Source organism: Pagrus major, chromosome 6 (assembly GCF_040436345.1).
Source record: "Pagrus major chromosome 6, Pma_NU_1.0".
Taxonomy (NCBI): domain Eukaryota; kingdom Metazoa; phylum Chordata; class Actinopteri; order Spariformes; family Sparidae; genus Pagrus; species Pagrus major.
In genome coordinates this window covers 14,292,515-14,311,581 of record NC_133220.1, presented here as the reverse complement: position 1 = coordinate 14,311,581, position 19,067 = coordinate 14,292,515, and the positions used below count along the sequence as shown (strand labels likewise).

Genomic DNA, 19,067 nt, shown 5'->3' with positions numbered 1-19,067 from the left:
GGCGCCCCCTGGCGGCCTGAAGTCGACGCTTCAACCTCTTTTCAACACTCTATTATCATTGGTTCAAAATGTCACCGTCGCTGTCTTGACCAATGGCACCAGCTGACTCCTTCTCTCGGAGCCTTTTTTTTTTTTGCACGCATGCTCCTCCCCTTTTTTGTTACCACGCACACACACACACACACACCCCTACCCCCTGTGATGCCAACCTCTCCACGGCTGGACTAGACGGCATGTCTGTCGAGGCGGTATAATCTAAAACCAAACCGGGATATTATGCAGCCGTCGATGTGTTGACGGAGATGCGACGGTGCGTGAAAAAGGTGATTAAATCTGCAGCCCCGCACATTAATACCTCTGCTAATATTCCTCCGCGTCGCCTGAGAGCTGATGGCGCTCACTGTCCTGTCTGTGTGATCAGCGTGCGGCTACATTGTTGCACATCATCATTGTCATCATCATTTCTTCTTTCAACCTCACGAATAATCCGATCGTGTGTGTGTGGTTGTGGTTTTCCTTTGCAGACTCTCGGTCTCCGCGGCGGGATGAACTATGATCGGCGATAAACGAGCAGAGCAACACGGAGAGAGAAATCTGAGTCACTATAATCCATCTGGACGTCGGGGGGGAAGATGAGGACCATGATGGCTTCGATGAAAACAGCATTATTCGTGTTTCTACACTGGGGTGAGTAGCAGTCCAGCCTGGTTGTACCTGTTCGCCCCGCACACAACGAATAAAAACCGCCGCCGCCCCGCCATCTGTCACATGGATAGAGATGCATTTGCATGATTGTTTCTACATGCTGACCGATCAGACCATTCAATTAAGCATCATTTGGAGCTTTGTTGTCATGATTTGGCCGGTTATTTCTGCAGGACTCCCTAGTTCTAGATTTGTGTATTACTGAAGGTAGCCTGCTTGTGCCTTACTTGAGTATTTCCATTTTATGCAGCTTTTTTCTTCTCTTGCAGCCAAAACCTTTTACTTTTTACTCCACTACATCAGTCTGAGAGCTTTAGTTACTTGTAACTTTTCAGATAACAGCATTTCTTACTAGGGCTAGACAGATTATCAGCCCTGGGGCCGATATTCAGCATTTTCCGATTACCGGTATCTGTGATTTTTCGGTCAGATTGCCGATAAAGTGAACTAATTGGGGCGCCTGATAGCTCAGTTGGTACAGCTCACGTCCCATGTACAGAGGCTATGTCCCCCAGGGTTCCAGTCCGACCCGTGGCCCTTGGCTGTGCGTCGTCCCCCCCTCTGTCTCATCCCATTTCCTGCCACCTCTCTGAGCTGTCCTGTCAATAAAGGTCGAAAACAAAACTAATTTGAAAATGTGCTACTTTGGCTCTGATGTAGCTTTCTCACACAATGTCCCGCCCACAACATTATCTGATTGGTAACGCGTCACAATTATAAACACTGAATAATCTGAATCTGCAAAGTAACTACATGTATCAAATAAATGTAGTGGAGAGGAAGTATAACGTAGCAGAAAATGGAAATACTCTCTTTGTTATTACTGCAAATGATTATTGATCCCAAATATCAGTTTTCAGTCTCCTTGATTTCTAATAATCAGCATCGGCCCTGAAACCCCCTGTTTCTTACAATTCCTGTCCCGATAAGGTGATTCTAAAATGTGATTTGACCTGCCATTTTCCCTGTCCTAATCTTATGGGATGGGACACTTACCACTATTTCTCACATTCCTGTCGTCTGCAACACATTTTATTACCTACATTCCAAATCATAAGTTATTTTAGGACAGATAAGAGCGTCAACTATCAAACAAAAACAGTGTGAGGGAAATGGGTGTCTGGCTTGTAAAATTAGTTCCTGGTGGCATCCAGGAAGTCCCAGGCTGAAGTATGTAATGGTAGTTACACAATAGTTGTTCTGTGGCGCTGAGAGAAACTGCAGATTTACTCATTACTTTATTTGAATGCCTTTGTTGTTTTATTGTTTGGTCATTTTATGTGCTCACTACTTGTTTTATCACCTCAGCTCTGTGCCTGAAATTAAGCAGGTTCGATTATGCACTATAACATTTAGTTTTAACACCAAGTTTAAACTTTTATATCAATGAATGGTTCATTTATTTAGTTATTTAGTTTATTTAGTTTCAACATAAGCACGTTGTAACTGTTTTTTAAAGGTGCAATATGTATGAACTTTAGTTAAAAACATGCAAAAAGTGAAGTGCACTTAACAGTGTTGACATCAAAGATGTCTATGTATTGTGTTGTGGAGATTGAAGTTAGCATGCTAACAAGCTAGCAACAGTCCGTTCCTGCAACCAATGTGAAAATGTTCTCTGGTCAGTGTGGTCGTGTTATATCCTAAAGGTTTCTTGTTTCATGTTACCACACCAAAGCATAAAATCCTCCTATCAGCTGCGATTGAAATGGAAATTAAGTATTGAATCTTAAGTAACAAAGATGCTGAAAAGGTCAGCTGTACTTTTGACTCCTGAGGAAGAACTTTTACGTTTGAAGATGATCTTTGCGGAGGGAAAATAATGCTGAGATAACCAAATAAATCCAAGGTTCTTAAGAGTTTAAAGTGTAGCAGTGCATATGTGAAAAAAGTAGTTTAAAGCCTTTTTGCCGGTCCAGATGAAGCGGCATGTAATCTGAACAATTTCCTCCAGTGATGTGACTTGGTAGCTACGTTGCATTGTGGGTAATGTAGACACCAGGTTTTGAATAAAGCCAATAAAGTCCACTGGTCTCGCGTTGTACTCCTATAACACTCAGTCTCATAATGACACTTTGAAAACAAATGATTAGATAAATACAGCAGAAGCAGACATATCGCAGATGTATTTCAAAACCTGGTGTAAACACACTTTAATGTGTAAAATTTGTGGACTTCCTCTTTAAAGAAGACTTTATTTTTGAGAAAAATCTAAGACAAACATCCCACACTGGCAGAAATAGATGAAGGGAATAAAGCTTTAATGTAAAACTGGTTTAATATTTCTGTTAAGTGGAACTTCTTCTGTATTTAGCCCTGAACCTCACATTTTAAACATCAGAAACATAGTTTGACCCATAAATCAAGACAGACAGAGATGATATCAGATATCAGAATGACACTGTTTTTATCTTCCCGCTCACAATATTAATAATTGAATATCTAATAACCACACAGACAGAACCAGTCTGTGGTCCGACATGTGTCTCTTTGTGGGCCCTTGATAAGTAAAATGAGGCTCCCGTCTTGTTGCACACAGATTTTAATCCAGACAGTATCGAGCATTGTCACAAACTGTGGTGTCCCCCAGCCCTATCAGTCCGAGCCCAATGTTAATTAGGACTTGATCCGCTTAAGCCTCCCACTAGTCTCCCATGTCATTATCTATGGCCGTGTTGTTACGCGGCCGTGCCTCTGCCTGTGAGAAAGCTCCAGTTGTTTTTAGGTCTGACACACACACATACACACAATCACAGACACACAGGCGGGGAGTGCCAGAACGCACCCATCTTGTATTTCTAGTTGTTCAGGTACTTATCAGTTTAAGGTGACGGTAAAAAGGCGTGTCTTGTCTGTTGGTGCTGATCCTTTGTTCAGTGTCAGTTTGTGGGCGGGTGTTTGTTTGTTGATTGTTATGTCGGGTTAATCCAAGGGGTTCTCAAACTTGGGGGGCGGGCCTTCCTGGGGGGGCATTAAGACACTGCAGGTGGGCTTGGATTATCAGGGGAAGAATATGGAGTGAAACGAAGCTGATTGAATATGATTTATGTCAGGGCTGCACAATATATCAACATTGCAATGTGCAATAGTCACATGACAGGATATGCAGTGTCAAGTAAGGTAAATTAGCTCAACCACGTCAGGCTACAACTTGCGGTTCTCATTTCCCATGACTCATTTATGAGGACGTCTGTCGAATATTGCATAATTTAGTCTGATTTAATGGATCTTCGATACATGGCCTGCTTTGGTTGTTTGATAGATAACCCTACAAAAACAACCCCATCATGGTAGAATGATTATTTTTTCCCCAAATAGAGCTCTTCAGGTTCTTTAGAGGACATTTCTGAATTTTTTTTATATGACAGAAAACCAAAATATCACAGTATCTCCGCTATCGTGCAGCCCTAATTTGTGGAGGGAAAATAAACAGTTTGCTGATGCTATCGTGCTGAACTTTAATTGAGGGAAATGTACAACTTGTATCCCTTTTGTTAGTTGCTTCCGCTAGCATTGTTAATGACTGATAAAAATTGTGGGGTGCGGAGCTGTAAACTTGTTTGCGTTTTGAGATAGTGAGTTTATATCCCAGCTTTTGTTACCACTTGTAAATTTAAAGCTGCTGTAAGTGTTGTCGTCAATTTAGCTAACTTCCTGTCCATTTTGCAGGCAGCAATCCCCTCCCTCCTATTTGCATCATCACATGAACGCAGCCTGTGGATGATTTGTTTAACCAGTTTAATGCTGCTGGACTGTGGATTTCTTTGTGAAGGACTCGGGTCAGATTTCATGACAGGCCGAAGGATGTGACTTTATGCATGCTCTCGAGTGGCCCGTCTCAGTGCCTCTCTCTGCTCCGCTAACAGAGAGCAACAGTGGCTAACATTAGTTTAGAAATGGAGTCTGCTGACATAAAGTAACAACTGGCTTTCAGCACGTCTCTGAGGATGCAGACCTGATGTTTGTAAAATCATCTGTAATGTTACCCTTGTAGTGCATTAGCTCTGACTGAGTTGGTATCGCATGTGAATATTTTAGGCACCCTTATCATGAGAGAATAGTAATGGCATGAGGAGTTTCAGTGCCTGTGGCTGAAAGACTTTTGGTCTGAAAGAGTTTTGGTATTCAGATAACCCAGAATGATCTGAGCCTGAAGCTATTTCAGAGAGTATCTGGGGGAAGTCAGGTACGCAGCCAGACTCTAAGTGAAATACAATGACGCTTGAACGTGGGGGCTGGCAGCTCTCATTCCCTCAGGAGATCACACTGAATATTTTTGCACATAAGCAGAACACTGTAAAGTCTGCTGTGTTGCCAGGTTTCTGTTAAACAGTGAGGCGACAGGGTTTGAGTTTATTTTCATTTTTTTTACTCAGTTTCAGTCTGATTTGCAGTTTGGAGATAAAAACTTGATATCAGTCCAAAACAATGCACTCAGTGTCATTTGGGCGTTGCTGCTGAACGCTGAAAAACATTTAATAACGGCAACATTTTTTTCTAAATTTAACAACATAGTAGCTGACCAGTTTCAAGGAGACCAGTTTCAAGGAGAGGGTTCAGAAGTTCTAGTATCGGGTATCTTAACTGCCACTGGAAGACAGATTTTGGGGAGGAGATGTTGCCAAAAAAGCTTTTTAGAGCTTTTAGTTAATTAATCCATTGGTGATAGAGAGAAAAAGAATCAGCAACTATTTTCACAATTGGTTAATCAAACAAAAAAAGCCAAAGAATATCAAGAATAGTTTTGGGGTCTTGGACTTGAGATTGGACAGAATAAGCAATTTGAAGATGTCGCTTTTGGCTTTAGGAGCTTTTAATCAACAGATTATTGGATTATTTGAGAATATCATTAACATTTTACTCTTTAATGAAAACATCTGTTATTAACAGCACTTATGCACAGCACAGTGCCTTTTCAGTGCTAGTAGTTTTTGCCACTTTCACAGTATTGGAGGTAGGCAAGACAACTAGTTCAAAGCTTACTGAAACTGAAACACTCAAGAGTAGAAACTCCTTTTAGTGAGCTGGTGATGTATATTAACCAAAGTAATCAGAGATTGAGTATGAGTAAATTGTATTTCATTTATTTAATGTGTGGTTGTAGTCAGTGGAAGCTGGCCCAGCCCTAGTGCTTTTCCCACGAAGCTGTTTAATGTATTGATTCTCTGTTAGCCAGCCATCAGCTCAGAATATTGATCAGTGAGTCCATGTACCAAACATGCTGTGAGGCAACACTGTGACCCACAGAGAGTGACACTGTTACTGTTTCCAATCTTCCCTGCTCACTCATCCCTGATGTTCTCTTCCTGTCTCTCCATTTTTCTCTCACAGTGCTCCAGTACGCTGTGTGTCGCGACGTAACACTTCCCCCTGGACCCCTCTACCGCGTTGCAGGGTTCCCCCTCTCCCTGCCCTGTGCTGTGTCAGGGTACGAAGGCCCACGTACACAGGACTTTGAGTGGTTCCTGTACAGGGATGATGCCGGAGGAAGGCAGATGGGAGTGGTGTCCACCAGGGACAAGGGTTTCCCATATGCCCCGTTCCAGGCCCGGGTGAGGAACGGGGAGGTGAGGGTGGAGAGGGACTCAGGGGACAAGGTCAAGCTGGTGATCCAGAGGCTCCGAGCCGAAGACCAGGGGAAGTACGAGTGCTACACACCGAGCACGGACACCACCTACCAGGGGAACTACAGCGGCTCAGTGACTGTCAAAGGTAAGATAACTTTTTTAATATTTAAAGTTCATATAAGATTCATTAAATATTATCAGTCAAAGTACCATCACAAAAATATGAAAAGAGAAACACAATAAAAATATAAACAAGTAAACGTAACCCTGATGACTATAATATATCCAAAATGTCTGACTGAATAAAATTATCTAAAAGCACAGAAAGATCAGCATGCCTCCAGCTTCTTCCTCTTTTCCTGTTTTGTTTTCTCAACAACTAGTGCCGGGTATGAAACTTCAGTCCTTTTTTGGTAAAGATAAAAATATGCCTGTAGCTCAGAGTATTAAAATATGTCAAGTATCAGAAGCTGGCATTGAAAGTCCGGTCAGATTCACGATCTTGTTGACTTATTCTTTCATCAGATAGTACTTGTGTTCAATAAAAATCATGCCCAAGTGTATATAATTTAGGCAAAGTTCTTGTACATCTGAGAACATTCAGACTTCATTTAACATTTGAAAAAAGGGGTTTGCTAGAAAATGCGCTTTTAATTTGTCAGTTATTTACACGTTTAATCAATTAGTTGTTTTGTCTATAAAATTTCAGAAAATGGTAAAAAAAGACAGACCAAGGTCACGTTCTCAAATGTCTGGTTTTGTTCACAACCCACAGATATTTGGTTTACTTTCATAGAGGAATTTAAAGTTGGTTAAAGAAACCAGAAGCTGGGATAAAAAAAACTTAAGACTTTCTTTCTCTAAAAAGTTCCAGATTGATTGAGTATCAAAATAGTTGGCGATTAATTTAATAGTTGACGAGTAATTGCTCTGTTTCAGCTCCTGTCTCTTTCAAGGAAAACAAAACTGATGTATTCAAGTTCTGTCATGGGAGTTTCCATCTGAGAAGATTTAATCAGCAACTCTGCACTACATCAGCCAGATGGACGTCATTTTTCATTGATAAATTAATCTATGTGAGCTGTTATTTAGACTGACCGTCTGGAGTTTGTACTCTGCTTTTTTCTTTCTGTTTTCCTCCAAAATCCCAAATATTTTGGCAGGTTTAAACCACCCATATGGTCACAAATTTGGTTTCTATTCATCATCTTCTTTGTGTGCCACTGAGTTCATTGTATGTTGCTGGCTGTTAGTTTTGCAGCTGTAGAGTTTATCTTCATAATAGCCAATTAATCCCCATTTCTTTGGCAAAGCTAGTGCCCAAAGTCCAGTGTGGTAATGGCTTGGAGTCACTCTCAGCAGACTCATTCCATGATTCAGTATGCTAAACACAGAAACAGCACACAGACAATAGAAAATAAATGTAGCATATTTTTCCTCCCATCTGGCTCCTGTAGCCTCTCAATGTAATATAATTGACTGTCTCTGTCTCTCTGTACTCCTGCAGTGATCCCTGACACACTCCAGATCAGCTATACTCGCTCACTCACCGGCCAGCCCGTGCCAGAGGGGGCCGAATTAATGCTGACATGCTCAGCCGGGATCCAATCGGAGCAGCTCACCCATCTGTCCATCATGTTTGGAAAGCGCAGCGGTGGAGATGGTTCGGGGAGCCAAGCAGGAGGGGAGGTCAGCCCGGTTCGAGAAATTATCTCCATCGACAATATGCTGGGGGTCGTCCCCGGTCGCTCCTACAAGAAGCGGTACGATGACGGAGAGATCACGCTGGAGAAAAGGAACGGGGAGGCCGGACTGGGCGTGTATGTGATGAAGATGAGAGGGGTGCAGCCAGACGACACCGGCTCGTATTTCTGCGAGGCCTCGCAGTGGATTCGGGACAACGATCGATCGTGGCAGAAGATTGCGCAAAGGACGATGGAAATTGGCAACTTGACTGTTCGGCAACTAGGTCGGTGTACCCAAGAAGCTGTGCCAGTAATTTGTGCTGCCAAAACTGTGATGGCATGTGGTGGATGCCACGGTCACACTGCAACAAGCATATTACACACAATATCATAAAAATAAAGTTGGCTGCTTCAGTTAGATAATGCGCCCGAGATAACAAAATCAGCAGGCTTGAGTTTGGTTTCTACTTGTCAGTTCAAGACTTTTTATTCTTCCTCAGTGGCGTCAGTCGCCTGGACTTGCAGTGCTGTTGAGTGCATTGGAGTCTCTCCAGGGTTCAGACTTGATGTTTGTGTTACTTAGAGCTTAACTTAATGTCTTGCTTGCTGGCTGGCTGACTGAGCAGTTTACTGATGGATAGATATGGGGCTGATTAAATACTGGAAACACATCTGTATTTAAAGTATCGGCTTGTTTGTTGGATAGAGTCAGTGTGGGGGTTACTGATTAGCTGCCTGGATGGCCTGGTGAAAACCTGCTTTTTCTACCTTTCTGGTTGGATGAATAGACATCTTACACTTGCAGGAGGAAATTCAATGCCGGTGCCATAAAAATATTGAAGTTTGATACCCAGCCCTATTCAGTGGCAGCCCTAGTAGAGTTGACTTAATCAAATGTCTTGTTTTAATGTGTTACACTATTTACTGTAATGATAGACAAAGGAAAGCAGCAAGTTCTCATATTTGAGAACCTTAAACGGTCTTTTTTTTTTTCATTTTGCATTTTTGCCTGAGAAATAATTAAATCACGAGTTGATCAAAATAGTCACCAATCAATTTTATGTCGAGTCACTAATTGCAGCTTTGTCTTCTATCTGTCCGCTGTCAAACCGCCTGACTGACTGATCTTGATGCTCAGCTCTCTTGTTGATTATCCAGCTGGATTTGATGGGTCGATAGCTGGCTGGCCCTGCAGCTGGATAACCGCCCGCTGCCTTGCTGCTTGGCTCATTTTAAATTCTAAAGAGCTTGTGTAGATCTAAAGGATTAAGTAATCTTTTCTCCCACCTTGGCCTCTCGTAGCCTTCAAAGAGGATGACTGTTTCTCTGTCAGACCAATGTGTCCATTACTGTCAGAACAGCATTATCAAGCAGTCCTTCTTCCATGGATAGGAAAGCTAACCTTATATATAGTCTGTATATGTTTGCTCATAGGAAAATACTTTGATTGAATCCTCTACTGTAAGTGTTAATACAAAGTTAACACAATTATTTTTAAATATTAGAGTTATTCTAACCACGCACACACACACACATATATATAATTGGTTTTATTAATGTGTTGCTGATGAGCGCTATAATGATACTAATACTACTCATACTAAGTAGTAGGGCTAAAAGTTATTTAGGTCAAATTTTTCTTCTCTTCAGCAATAAAATTGTAAGTAAAGTTGAGGCTTTGTATCTCATCAATGCATGCATTGTTTTTTTTTCTGACACTCGCTGACAAGCACTATGTAGTTCTGTCTTTTCTGGGCCTTATTGTCTCTCTAATACAATGGTCTGACATGTCTCCTTTTGTTGACATAAATAACGTGTCTTTTATCGAGCAAATCTGTGCTCAGAAAAGTTTGTGGTTAAATGAGGCTTCGCTCAAACAATAGACCTTTGTCTTTGTCTTCAAATTATACTATATTAGTACTAACGATATGAAACCTTTTCACGTCATTAAACACATACTCATATGTGCTGTTCTTCTATTCTCTTCTGTTACGCTTTGGTTGTATCTCTGAATACAACACAGCAAGCCTCTTTCACAGAGCAATAATAGAAAATTACTTTAAAAATGCGATTGTAAAAACTCTTCTTCCATTTTAGCCTGGCCATCAAATATGTAATGTACCAGAGAAGCCATTCTAGCTTTCCCACAGATCGCTTCCTGTGAGATTGTAACTGTCACAGTCTAAGTGCATATTTGAGGCTCTCCACAAAGGAGGATTTACTTCTACATTTACTAAGCTGTCTCCCTCCACCTCTTCTGTTCCCCAGCGGAGTCTCTGAGCGTCACATCCTCGCCCAGAGGGGAGGTGACCCTGCAGGTCGGTTTTCCTCTCATCCTGGCCTGTGAGGTATTGGGGCTGCCGTCTGAGGTTAACTCGGGCCTGCTTGTTCAGTGGATGAAGAGGGGATCTGCAAGCAGCGATGTAGCTGGAACCGGGGGAGTCGAGGTACTTATTCTCACTCTGCTGACTTATTTGGACCAACATGGTTTTTATTGTGATTAGTTCATAGCTCAATGTGTGCAAACAAAGATAGCTTGATTGTCAGTCGATTTAACTGCAGAGGTAGATGGGTAATCCATCATAGGCGCCATTAAGCCTAATTTATTTTCTGATCAAGTTATATTATTATTTTATTGTCATCCAGCTCAAATGTGCACATACATTTGAAATATTTTCAGGTGTCATGCGTTCAAATGCTGGACGCAAACATCCAATAAATGAAATTTACATTATAAAGTATTCACAGATTCTAGAAAATTCAGTTTACAAAATAACACTTACTGACACCTGCCCTTTGTGTTAAGGTGGAGGTGGCCCGGATGAGCCCAGACGGTACTGTGAGTTGGGGGGACGACCTCAGCCGGTCTAGTGGGGGCTCTATGGAGAAGGTGGCGGAGGGGAAGTACTCTCTGAAGCTGTTCTCAGCCCGGCCCTTAGACTCAGGGGTGTATCGATGTGTGGTGAGTGTGTATGCTGGAAGAGCAAACCCTGGCCCCTCTACTCCTGCAACGCTCACCCAGAGGTCTGAGGGAGTCACGGTCAACCTCAAGACCAAAGGTGAGAGGCTGTACTCATGTCTTAAGTGGTGCACAGGCTTTTATATATAGTATGTAGGTGATTCCCAACCAGGGGAGCAGAATTGTCTTGCACTTGCTGGCTAGTATGGGAAAAAAATAAAAAATAAATGTGCATATATTGTGATTGACAGTGTGTGACAACTAGTTAAGTAGTAGTAAGTCTAAACTTCTGTTCTGACTGCCAGATCTAGACCATCTCGGGACTGTAATTCATTGCTGTACTAGTAAGCATATGTGACTGTGTGGTCTGTCACTGGACCAGACCAACTTTGTTATGTGGGAAGATGAGATAAATCTGTAATCATGCTGAAGGACAAGTTTGTGCCAAAGCTAGATGTATGTAGATGGATACAAAATACTTGGTATATGTACAGTATATACACAATTTATTTATACATTGTAAAATAAAATAAGTAGTAAGTAGACATTATATTTATACGTATACGGTAGAATAAACGCAGGCACTGTAGTCTGGCTGTGCAGGTCATCGTAAACCTTTGTACTTATATGGTTTAATGTATTTTTTCATGATGCTTTTCTTTCTTTCCACTGTTGACTGCATTTTCCGCATAGGGGCGTCTGTATTGGTTTGGTCTACAATATGATTTCAAATTTAAAAATTTATGGAGCGCCTTGGTGGCCCGGAGGTCTGGGCTGTTGGCCATGCGGCTGAGTCTGCAGCAAGACCTCTGATGCTTGTTGGCCAAATATCAGTTCTAGCTTTTACAACTCTCTCTTAAAGTTTCTGCTAAATTCATAAAACTTTGTGTCTGCACTTTCTGAGCAACAGCTCAAGGTGAACTGCCAAAAGTGAAATCTGTGGTTTGGTTCTCTTCCTGTTTATCAAAAGTCAAACTTCCCCTATTAAGAGAAGGTTGCCCACAGATAAAGATACACCTTTGATCTTGTTTCTTACACTGACTGTCACATATGTTTTGTTTGGCTTAAATGAACTCATGTTCGCATGTAACATTTACTTTCACAGATGTGCTAGTTTCAGCTGTGGCTCAGCTGCCTCGAGGCCCCCTGTTAAAAAGAGGCAGCACTATCACCCTGATCTGCAACGCCACTGTTACAACCACAGGCCCCGCCCAGGCACAGGTGCAGTGGCTCCGGTGGCCAATCCCAGTCATCAAGAAGGGACGGAGCTCAGATTCTGATGTCACTCTACCAGACCCCCCTGTTGATGACACACCCAGACTGGTAGCTGCCCTCATGTACGACGGTGTTGCAGTGATCTACGCCAACAGTAGCGAGGTTAGCGTCGACCGCCTGTCTGCCGTCACCTACAGACTGAGGGTCCACACAGCAACGATGGAGGATCAGGGCATGTATGTGTGTCATGCTGAGGCATGGGGACAGGACCCGCATGGAGGCTGGTACAACTCAGGGGCCAGAGCGGAGTCAAACGCAGTCACTGTGTACCTGTATGCCAGAGGTATGTTGTTTTTATTAATAATCATGGTGATGGTGGATGAAAAGTAACCGTTTACAAATGGGCCCAGTTTGTTGGCTATTTTGTGCGAGGTAGTTTGCCAAGAGACCGACTCTTCTTCACATTCTCACATTTAAAATTGATATCAATTGCTCAGTTCACCTGCAGTCTGATCTATTGGCCACTGAGCAGCTCCACTGGGGCGATTGGGGGTTAAGGGGCAAGTGCTGCTTTTTCAGCTTCCCAATCTAGATTTATCCTGGTGGTCAAGGGATCAAACAGGGGGATCGAAAAGTTGACCTTCAATCACAGGCTGGAGGGTGGCCTGCGTTAATGTCATTCAACAACCACTTACTTGAAATGTGTAGACACTTCTCTGGGTTAACAGTAAATTGATCGTGTCTACACCTTTCCTAGCAGATTGCAGGGCATGATTCCCCTGTAATTACATCTTAAATGTATAGATATTCACTTTATGCCACTTGTTCCCATCCAATGAAGCAGTGATTTAATATTGTGGGACCCTGAGAAAACTTGCCCTTGAGCTCAGACATTGCTTTCAAGCAGGGCTGCAGCTAACAGTTACTTTCGTTGTCGTCTGATCTGTAGATCGTTTTCTTGATCGTTTTATCTGTAATGTGAAAACTAAGTGGAAGGTGTGTGGAAGGTTATGATTTCCCAGAGCCCAAGGTGGCTTGTAAATGTGTTGTTGTCCAAAACCTGAAGATACTGGGGGCCCCAGTAGCTCAGCTGGTAGAGTCTGAGCCCCATGTACAGAGGCAGTGTCCTCTCCACAGCGGCTCAGGTTTCAAATCCGACTTGTGGCCCTTTGCTGACTGTCATCCTAACTCTCTCTCTCATCCTGTTTCCTGTCACTCTTCAGTTATCCTATCAAATAAGGCCATGAATATTAAAAAAATAAATAAATAAATGAATAAAAAAGATGAAACCTGAAGATATTCAACAATTCATTACATTTTCAGGAGCTGACGCCACAAAATGTTTTTGCTTATAAACGACTCAAACATTTAATCGATTATCAAAAAAGCTGCTGATTAATTCTCTGCGAATCAATAATTGTTTCAGCTCTACTTGCCAGTCACAATAACAACTTTTTGTTGGAAGAAATATTGTCCCTGATGTAATCACACTAAGCTATGCTATTGTCATTTTAAGACCATTTTATGCCACTGATATAATGACAAAATAATAGTATGATTAGTCCACCCTTTCAAAGAGCAATTCACTTTTCATGATTAATATTCAGACATTGGAAATGGATTGTGAAATAAATATGAAAGTATCATTAATAAATAAAATAAAAACACACATCTGCCACATCTGGAAGTGGTTTGTTTGAAATGATCTTCATCTTTTTGTATTTTGATGTTAGTTCCATTAATTTCCAGTTTAAATGTCCCGAATGTTTCTTGTGTAAAATATTTACTGCCGTGCACTTCGACAGTGCACATTAATTTGACACACATCGTGGGTTGGCAAAGGTAGCAAAGCTAGCTGTTGACCTTTTTTCTGTTCTACATTGGTGTGGATCATCGGTGAGAGTAAATGGACTCAGTTTCCAACACTCGATGACCGAATCACACCAGAGCAAACTGCTTTTAGTTTATCCAGTAGGGCAGTCCATTAATTTGCTTTTCATCAATATGTTTGCAGCCTGAATGTTAAAAGTGCTATTTAAAAGTCCATATCTGTATTGCTATTGGCTAAAAAGTAAACACTTGCCAAATTTGAATTTTGGCCTATGATGTTGTGTTTTTCTGTTATGTCAGTTTACATCACGACATCCTTCTCTCTTTACTTTTTCTCTCCCCAGCTGCTGACCTCCTCCTCATCCCTTTGGTTGTCGGAGTCTCCTCTGCCTTGTTTGTGGGCATCTTCATCATCGCTACAGTAACCTGTTGCTTCATGAATCGGCTGGCGAGGCAGCGTGCTCAAAAGTAGGCGTCCGCCATCGCCGCCTGTCTGAAATCTGAATGTTCATGAGGAGGCACAAAGAGGTGACGCACAGAACACGGTGGATGAAATGGCCAAGAAATAACTTCAAGACAACATGACTGTCACCCTGTTTGATGATTTACTATGTTTTGACCTACCTGTTTAACAATCAATGCCAAACGATTCTGTTTTCTATTCTCTTGTATTTTTATATCCAGCTCTTCTCTGGAAACAAACATATTTTAGTGATTGCTGCATCGCACACCGGTAGGCATAATATCGTAGATTTTTGAAGCCAAGTGGGCAAAGACTAAATCTTTTTAGAGTCTGTTTCCATGTTAGCATAACCCACATTTTTAATGATCCCCTTGACCCAGCTATCATTCTGTTTAAAAACTGGAAAATGACAGGCAAGATTTGTTGAGATAAGGTCAAAAGTAAAGAAGGTACTGCAGGATTGTTCTGAGTCTGAACCTCACAGATACTTTAAAAGTATTGTTTCTGAAGAAAAGCCAAGCAAACTGCCCTCTCAGAAGTCATCTTTCTATTGTAACTGAATGTTTCTCAGATTATGTAGATCTTCCTGCACTGAGTAATACTTCTATTTTCACACAAACAAAGAACAATCTGTATTTTCACAAATTGTTGATATTGTTCCAGTCGTTCTTTCCTCAAACTGCATGTTTTTCATTTATTGCAAACATCAACAAGGTCTCAATGTCTCTGCATGGTTAAGCCTCTAGCACTGCCACTGACGGTCACATGAATGCTGATGGGAGCACTTCTGCCTCCAGAAAACTTAATATGAGCAGGGCCTTTCCATCGCCTGCAGTCCGGCACCACTCTGCATGTAAACAAAGTCTGTCTGTTACTTAATAAGGAAGGCGCTGGCTGGGGACTTTCTGATGCCAAGACCAATTGAGTACCAATTCTAAACACAGGCATTCCTCGGCTGCAACGCTTCACGCCGTGGTGACTTTTCTATACGGACTTGTATAGATTGGACAAAGAGAAATGGAAGAGATAATCCATTATGCACTGAGCTAAAATATGTAAATACTGTATGGAGTTTAGCTGTTTTATTTTTCTTAATGTAAGTAAGACTATGCTGTAGCGCCATGTTAGTTTTTTGGCAAAGCACCTGTGTTTAACATTCTGCAGCAGTCTGTTCTGCTCTTTTGAAGCACTTGGACTTAAATGGGACTGGGACCAAAGTCCTTTGGTTTCCTTCTTTTACTTGATTTTCCTCCAACTGAACAGTCTTTTCTTTGCTGTACTTAAGAGAGTACTTTTTCAGTGTTTTTTTCTTTTTTTATTGTGCGATGAATGGTTTCTTTTGCTCTTGTCATGTGACTAAGATAGAAAAAGGTTACTGTGAAAAAGAATCACCCGTTTGTTACACAGAGTAACACGAAAAAACTGTCACACTGTTTAAGATACTTGTCCCTGAGGTCAAAATTCCCCGAGCAGCGCAGTCATATGACCTGATGAGTCTCACTATCGTCGTCATCATGGTTATCATGTGGTTCAGGCCACGCATTTCTGCTGCCAAGACTTATTATGACTGTAGCCCCTGCTGCTAGCCCACAGAAATCTGTTGGACAGATTTACTGTGTCTGTGCACTTATAATAAGTGAAATCCATCCTCCTCTTCCTGTTGAAAATAACACTTAAGAAAAGTTTGGTCACCCGAGTGTGATCATTGAAAGCTGGAAACATGAGGAAAGGAGGAGGAGAGTTAAATGTGTTGTTATCCAGCCCGCTGCTCTCTCATGAGAGATTATTTCAGGTCATTAAATCTGTTTGCGGTGAGCTTTACTTTACAGTCTCAGTCTGTCTTTACTGTCGGTCTTTCTCCGTCTCCCGGTTGGTTTTCGATGTGAGACTCCCTCTAAATCTGCCCGTCCTCCATAACCTGTGCTCTCTAAACCCTGATTATAAATGTTGTTCACGAACATTAGGGAATAAAATCACAGCTCTGCTTGCTTCCTGAGCCACTTTGTTCCAGATCAACTACTCAAAGCTGATTTGTTCCCCCACATAGCCACCCACCATATGATTACACACACACACACACGGACAGATGCACGTGCTCACACAGCAGCAGCAGCAGCATAATGCTGGCTGGTATTTCTGATGGAAGTAGTATCTGCGTGTTCATCTCTAATCCCTGTTTATAGCTGCCCTTCCCCCCTCTCTCTCAGCGTGTTACAGCGTCACTGTGGCTCCCATTCGATTCATTTCTCTGTTCCCTGAGATCTACAGCCAGCTGTCGAAAGGTGTAGCACATCGCGTGCAAAGTATGAAGCTGTGCTTTTGTTTGAAGATGTATTAAACCCTTTCATGAAGGTGTTTTGTTTTGTTTGGATTGTTTACTCATGCTTTAATACCACTGTTCCTGAATGCATCTTGCTGCCATTGAAATATATAAAGGCGGGTTATTGCTCAGTTTGTTTCTTATGGTGCTTTGGCAGACCTGCCAGTTGATAAACCAATAAACCACTCTGGATTTATAATGTCACTTTGGTTTTATTTACTCCCTTATTTTCTACTGCGATGACAAAAGTCTGTTTTCAGCAGAGAACCTGGAACTGTTCATATCGGAGGCTGCTGGAGACAGCTGAGGTACTGCAGGACATTCTGCGTGGAGGGAAATAATCCAATCTGTCTGCTAGTTGAGCATATTTTCCATCTATATAGAATGAAAAAACCAAAACATTTCTTGTGGTTGCTGCAGTTTCCGTGTCGGTGCCAGCCAAGCAGAGGTTAGTATTTCATCTGAAGTTGACTCTCAGCACTTTATGTTGCAGTTTTAGAGGTACACGGTGATACATTTGTCTTATTTTGTTATGGAAGAAGACACACAATAAAAATAAGTACATTTTTTATGAGTCATGCCTTGTTGAGAAAGTCCTGATTAAATAACACATAAAAAAGAAAAATCTCATCCGGGATAAAAAAAACAAAAACGGCATTTTCATTTCTTTGTGAGAAAGACGAAGCTGTTAAAGCCTAATGGTTGATCATAAATCTTGATCCATTTAAACTGGGTGCAATATATGCTCATTATCTCATAAGACAGCTTTGATTTTTCTCATTTATTGTGTAATTGTTCCATTTGTCATGGCATTTAGAGGTGCAGACTCAATTAACACACGACTGAAAATATCTCCCTGTCTTGTTGCTGGATGATTCAGTTCCATTTCATACTGCAGCAGAAATCTACCCATATGTCAGTACACCAATAAAATACATGCAAAGCTTAATTGCAGGCGGCATGCAAAAGAAGTGGGTGTCGTTAAACCGTGTGCATGAGTGATACACGTGGGGAAAACGTGGGCAATTTGTTTAGAAAGAGGGCCGGGGCTTCATTTATATAATGGGTTTATGATCAATTTAGAAAGTAGAAAACAACGTATAAGTTGTGATTTATAAAGCCTTACTAATACAGAGAAATGAGCTTATCTCTATGCAAAGTCTACTTGACTTAAAGCAACATTATGTCGAAATTGACATTTTGTGCGATTTGGCGCCCCCCACAGTTTTCTGAGTGCATCACCACTGTCGTCAATAAAAATCCCAGGCCTGTAACACTTTGTCAGATGTAATGTAGGTGCTAACTACAAACACAACTCATTACATCATAAGAATTTTATGTGTTGAAGACAGAGACACCATCCACCCTGTTACAAGACACTGAACCATCAAAATGAATTTGAAGCTGATATTTTAAGGTAAAGAAAAGTTACTTAATGTTGCTTTAAGGGATTTTCTTGCTGGTTATGTTGGGGGTTTGCAGTCAGGGACACATTACGCATCCAAGCCTGTGGTGAACTTTACATGAGCTTTATCAACAATGTGCAACAGTGACACACTCCCAAGCTGCATGTTTGGCTTTGTTTGTTAACCCACTATTAAGTCTACTAAATAATACATGTTGCCTGGCCTATTGTCCTCTATCACTCCTGGTCCGTGACTATTCCTGACTAAACCCTCATTTGTGCTGGCATCGTATGAGGGGAAATGACAAGGCAGGTGCAGCCAAATTAAGCTGATTTGAGATTTATAGATCACAGGTCCGTTAGTTACAAATGGGATTTTTCGAAGCTCTCACCTATACAAAATGTGTTCGCACCCATCAGCTTGTGGTTTTGAATTTGTGGCACTCAACTTTGCTGTTTTGTTTCATTCTCACACCTCCCATCAACCTTGTTTCTAGCCAAAGCGGGAATCTACAGCTCAAACTGCAGTTGGCTCAAAAAGTGAGTTAATCCCCATAAGAGCCCATATTAAAATGCCGAACTTCACGGCAGAAATAAACATGTTTACAGCCTGGTACAAAAAAAAAGTATTGCAGGGTATTATTTTGAGGAAACGCAGAACATATTGCAAGGGAACCCAAAACATTGTGAGGGATCACAAAAGTAATAGGAGGTCACGCAAAAAACTATTGTGAGGGAACGCAAAGTATGGTGAGGTAACAAAAATGTGTTGCAAGGAAACGCAAAAGCAGTAGCATAAACCTATGGCTGACGTCTTGGTGGCTCTGTCCACTATTTTACACAGTAAATGTTCTAATCGCAGAAGGCTGCTGTTTTCACTAAACAAAACCACTGTGTGCTACCTGCTGAGCACCAAAC

General features: G+C 41.6%; 1 protein-coding gene across 1 annotated transcript; it reads left to right on the top strand.

Moving 5' to 3' along the window:
• Nucleotides 1-217: 217 nt before the first annotated feature.
• On the top strand, nucleotides 218-16,948 carry igsf8 (immunoglobulin superfamily, member 8). Its single transcript, XM_073468747.1, has 8 exons — nucleotides 218-323; nucleotides 525-687; nucleotides 6,037-6,417; nucleotides 7,780-8,241; nucleotides 10,226-10,404; nucleotides 10,764-11,016; nucleotides 12,022-12,474; nucleotides 14,306-16,948. Exons 2-8 carry the CDS (start codon nucleotides 633-635, stop codon nucleotides 14,431-14,433), a joined length of 1,911 nt encoding a protein of 636 aa, XP_073324848.1. The 5' UTR covers nucleotides 218-323; nucleotides 525-632; the 3' UTR covers nucleotides 14,434-16,948.
• Nucleotides 16,949-19,067: the final 2,119 nt, after the last annotated feature.

Coding starts and splice junctions, on each gene's coding strand:
- igsf8 (XM_073468747.1), top strand. CDS start 633: ATGAGGACCATGATGGCTTCGATGAAAACAGCATTATTCGTGTTTCTA. Junction 688..6,036: donor ATTCGTGTTTCTACACTGGG/GTGAGTAGCAGT, acceptor TTTCTCTCACAG/TGCTCCAGTACGCTGTGTGT. Junction 10,405..10,763: donor CTGGAACCGGGGGAGTCGAG/GTACTTATTCTC, acceptor CTTTGTGTTAAG/GTGGAGGTGGCCCGGATGAG.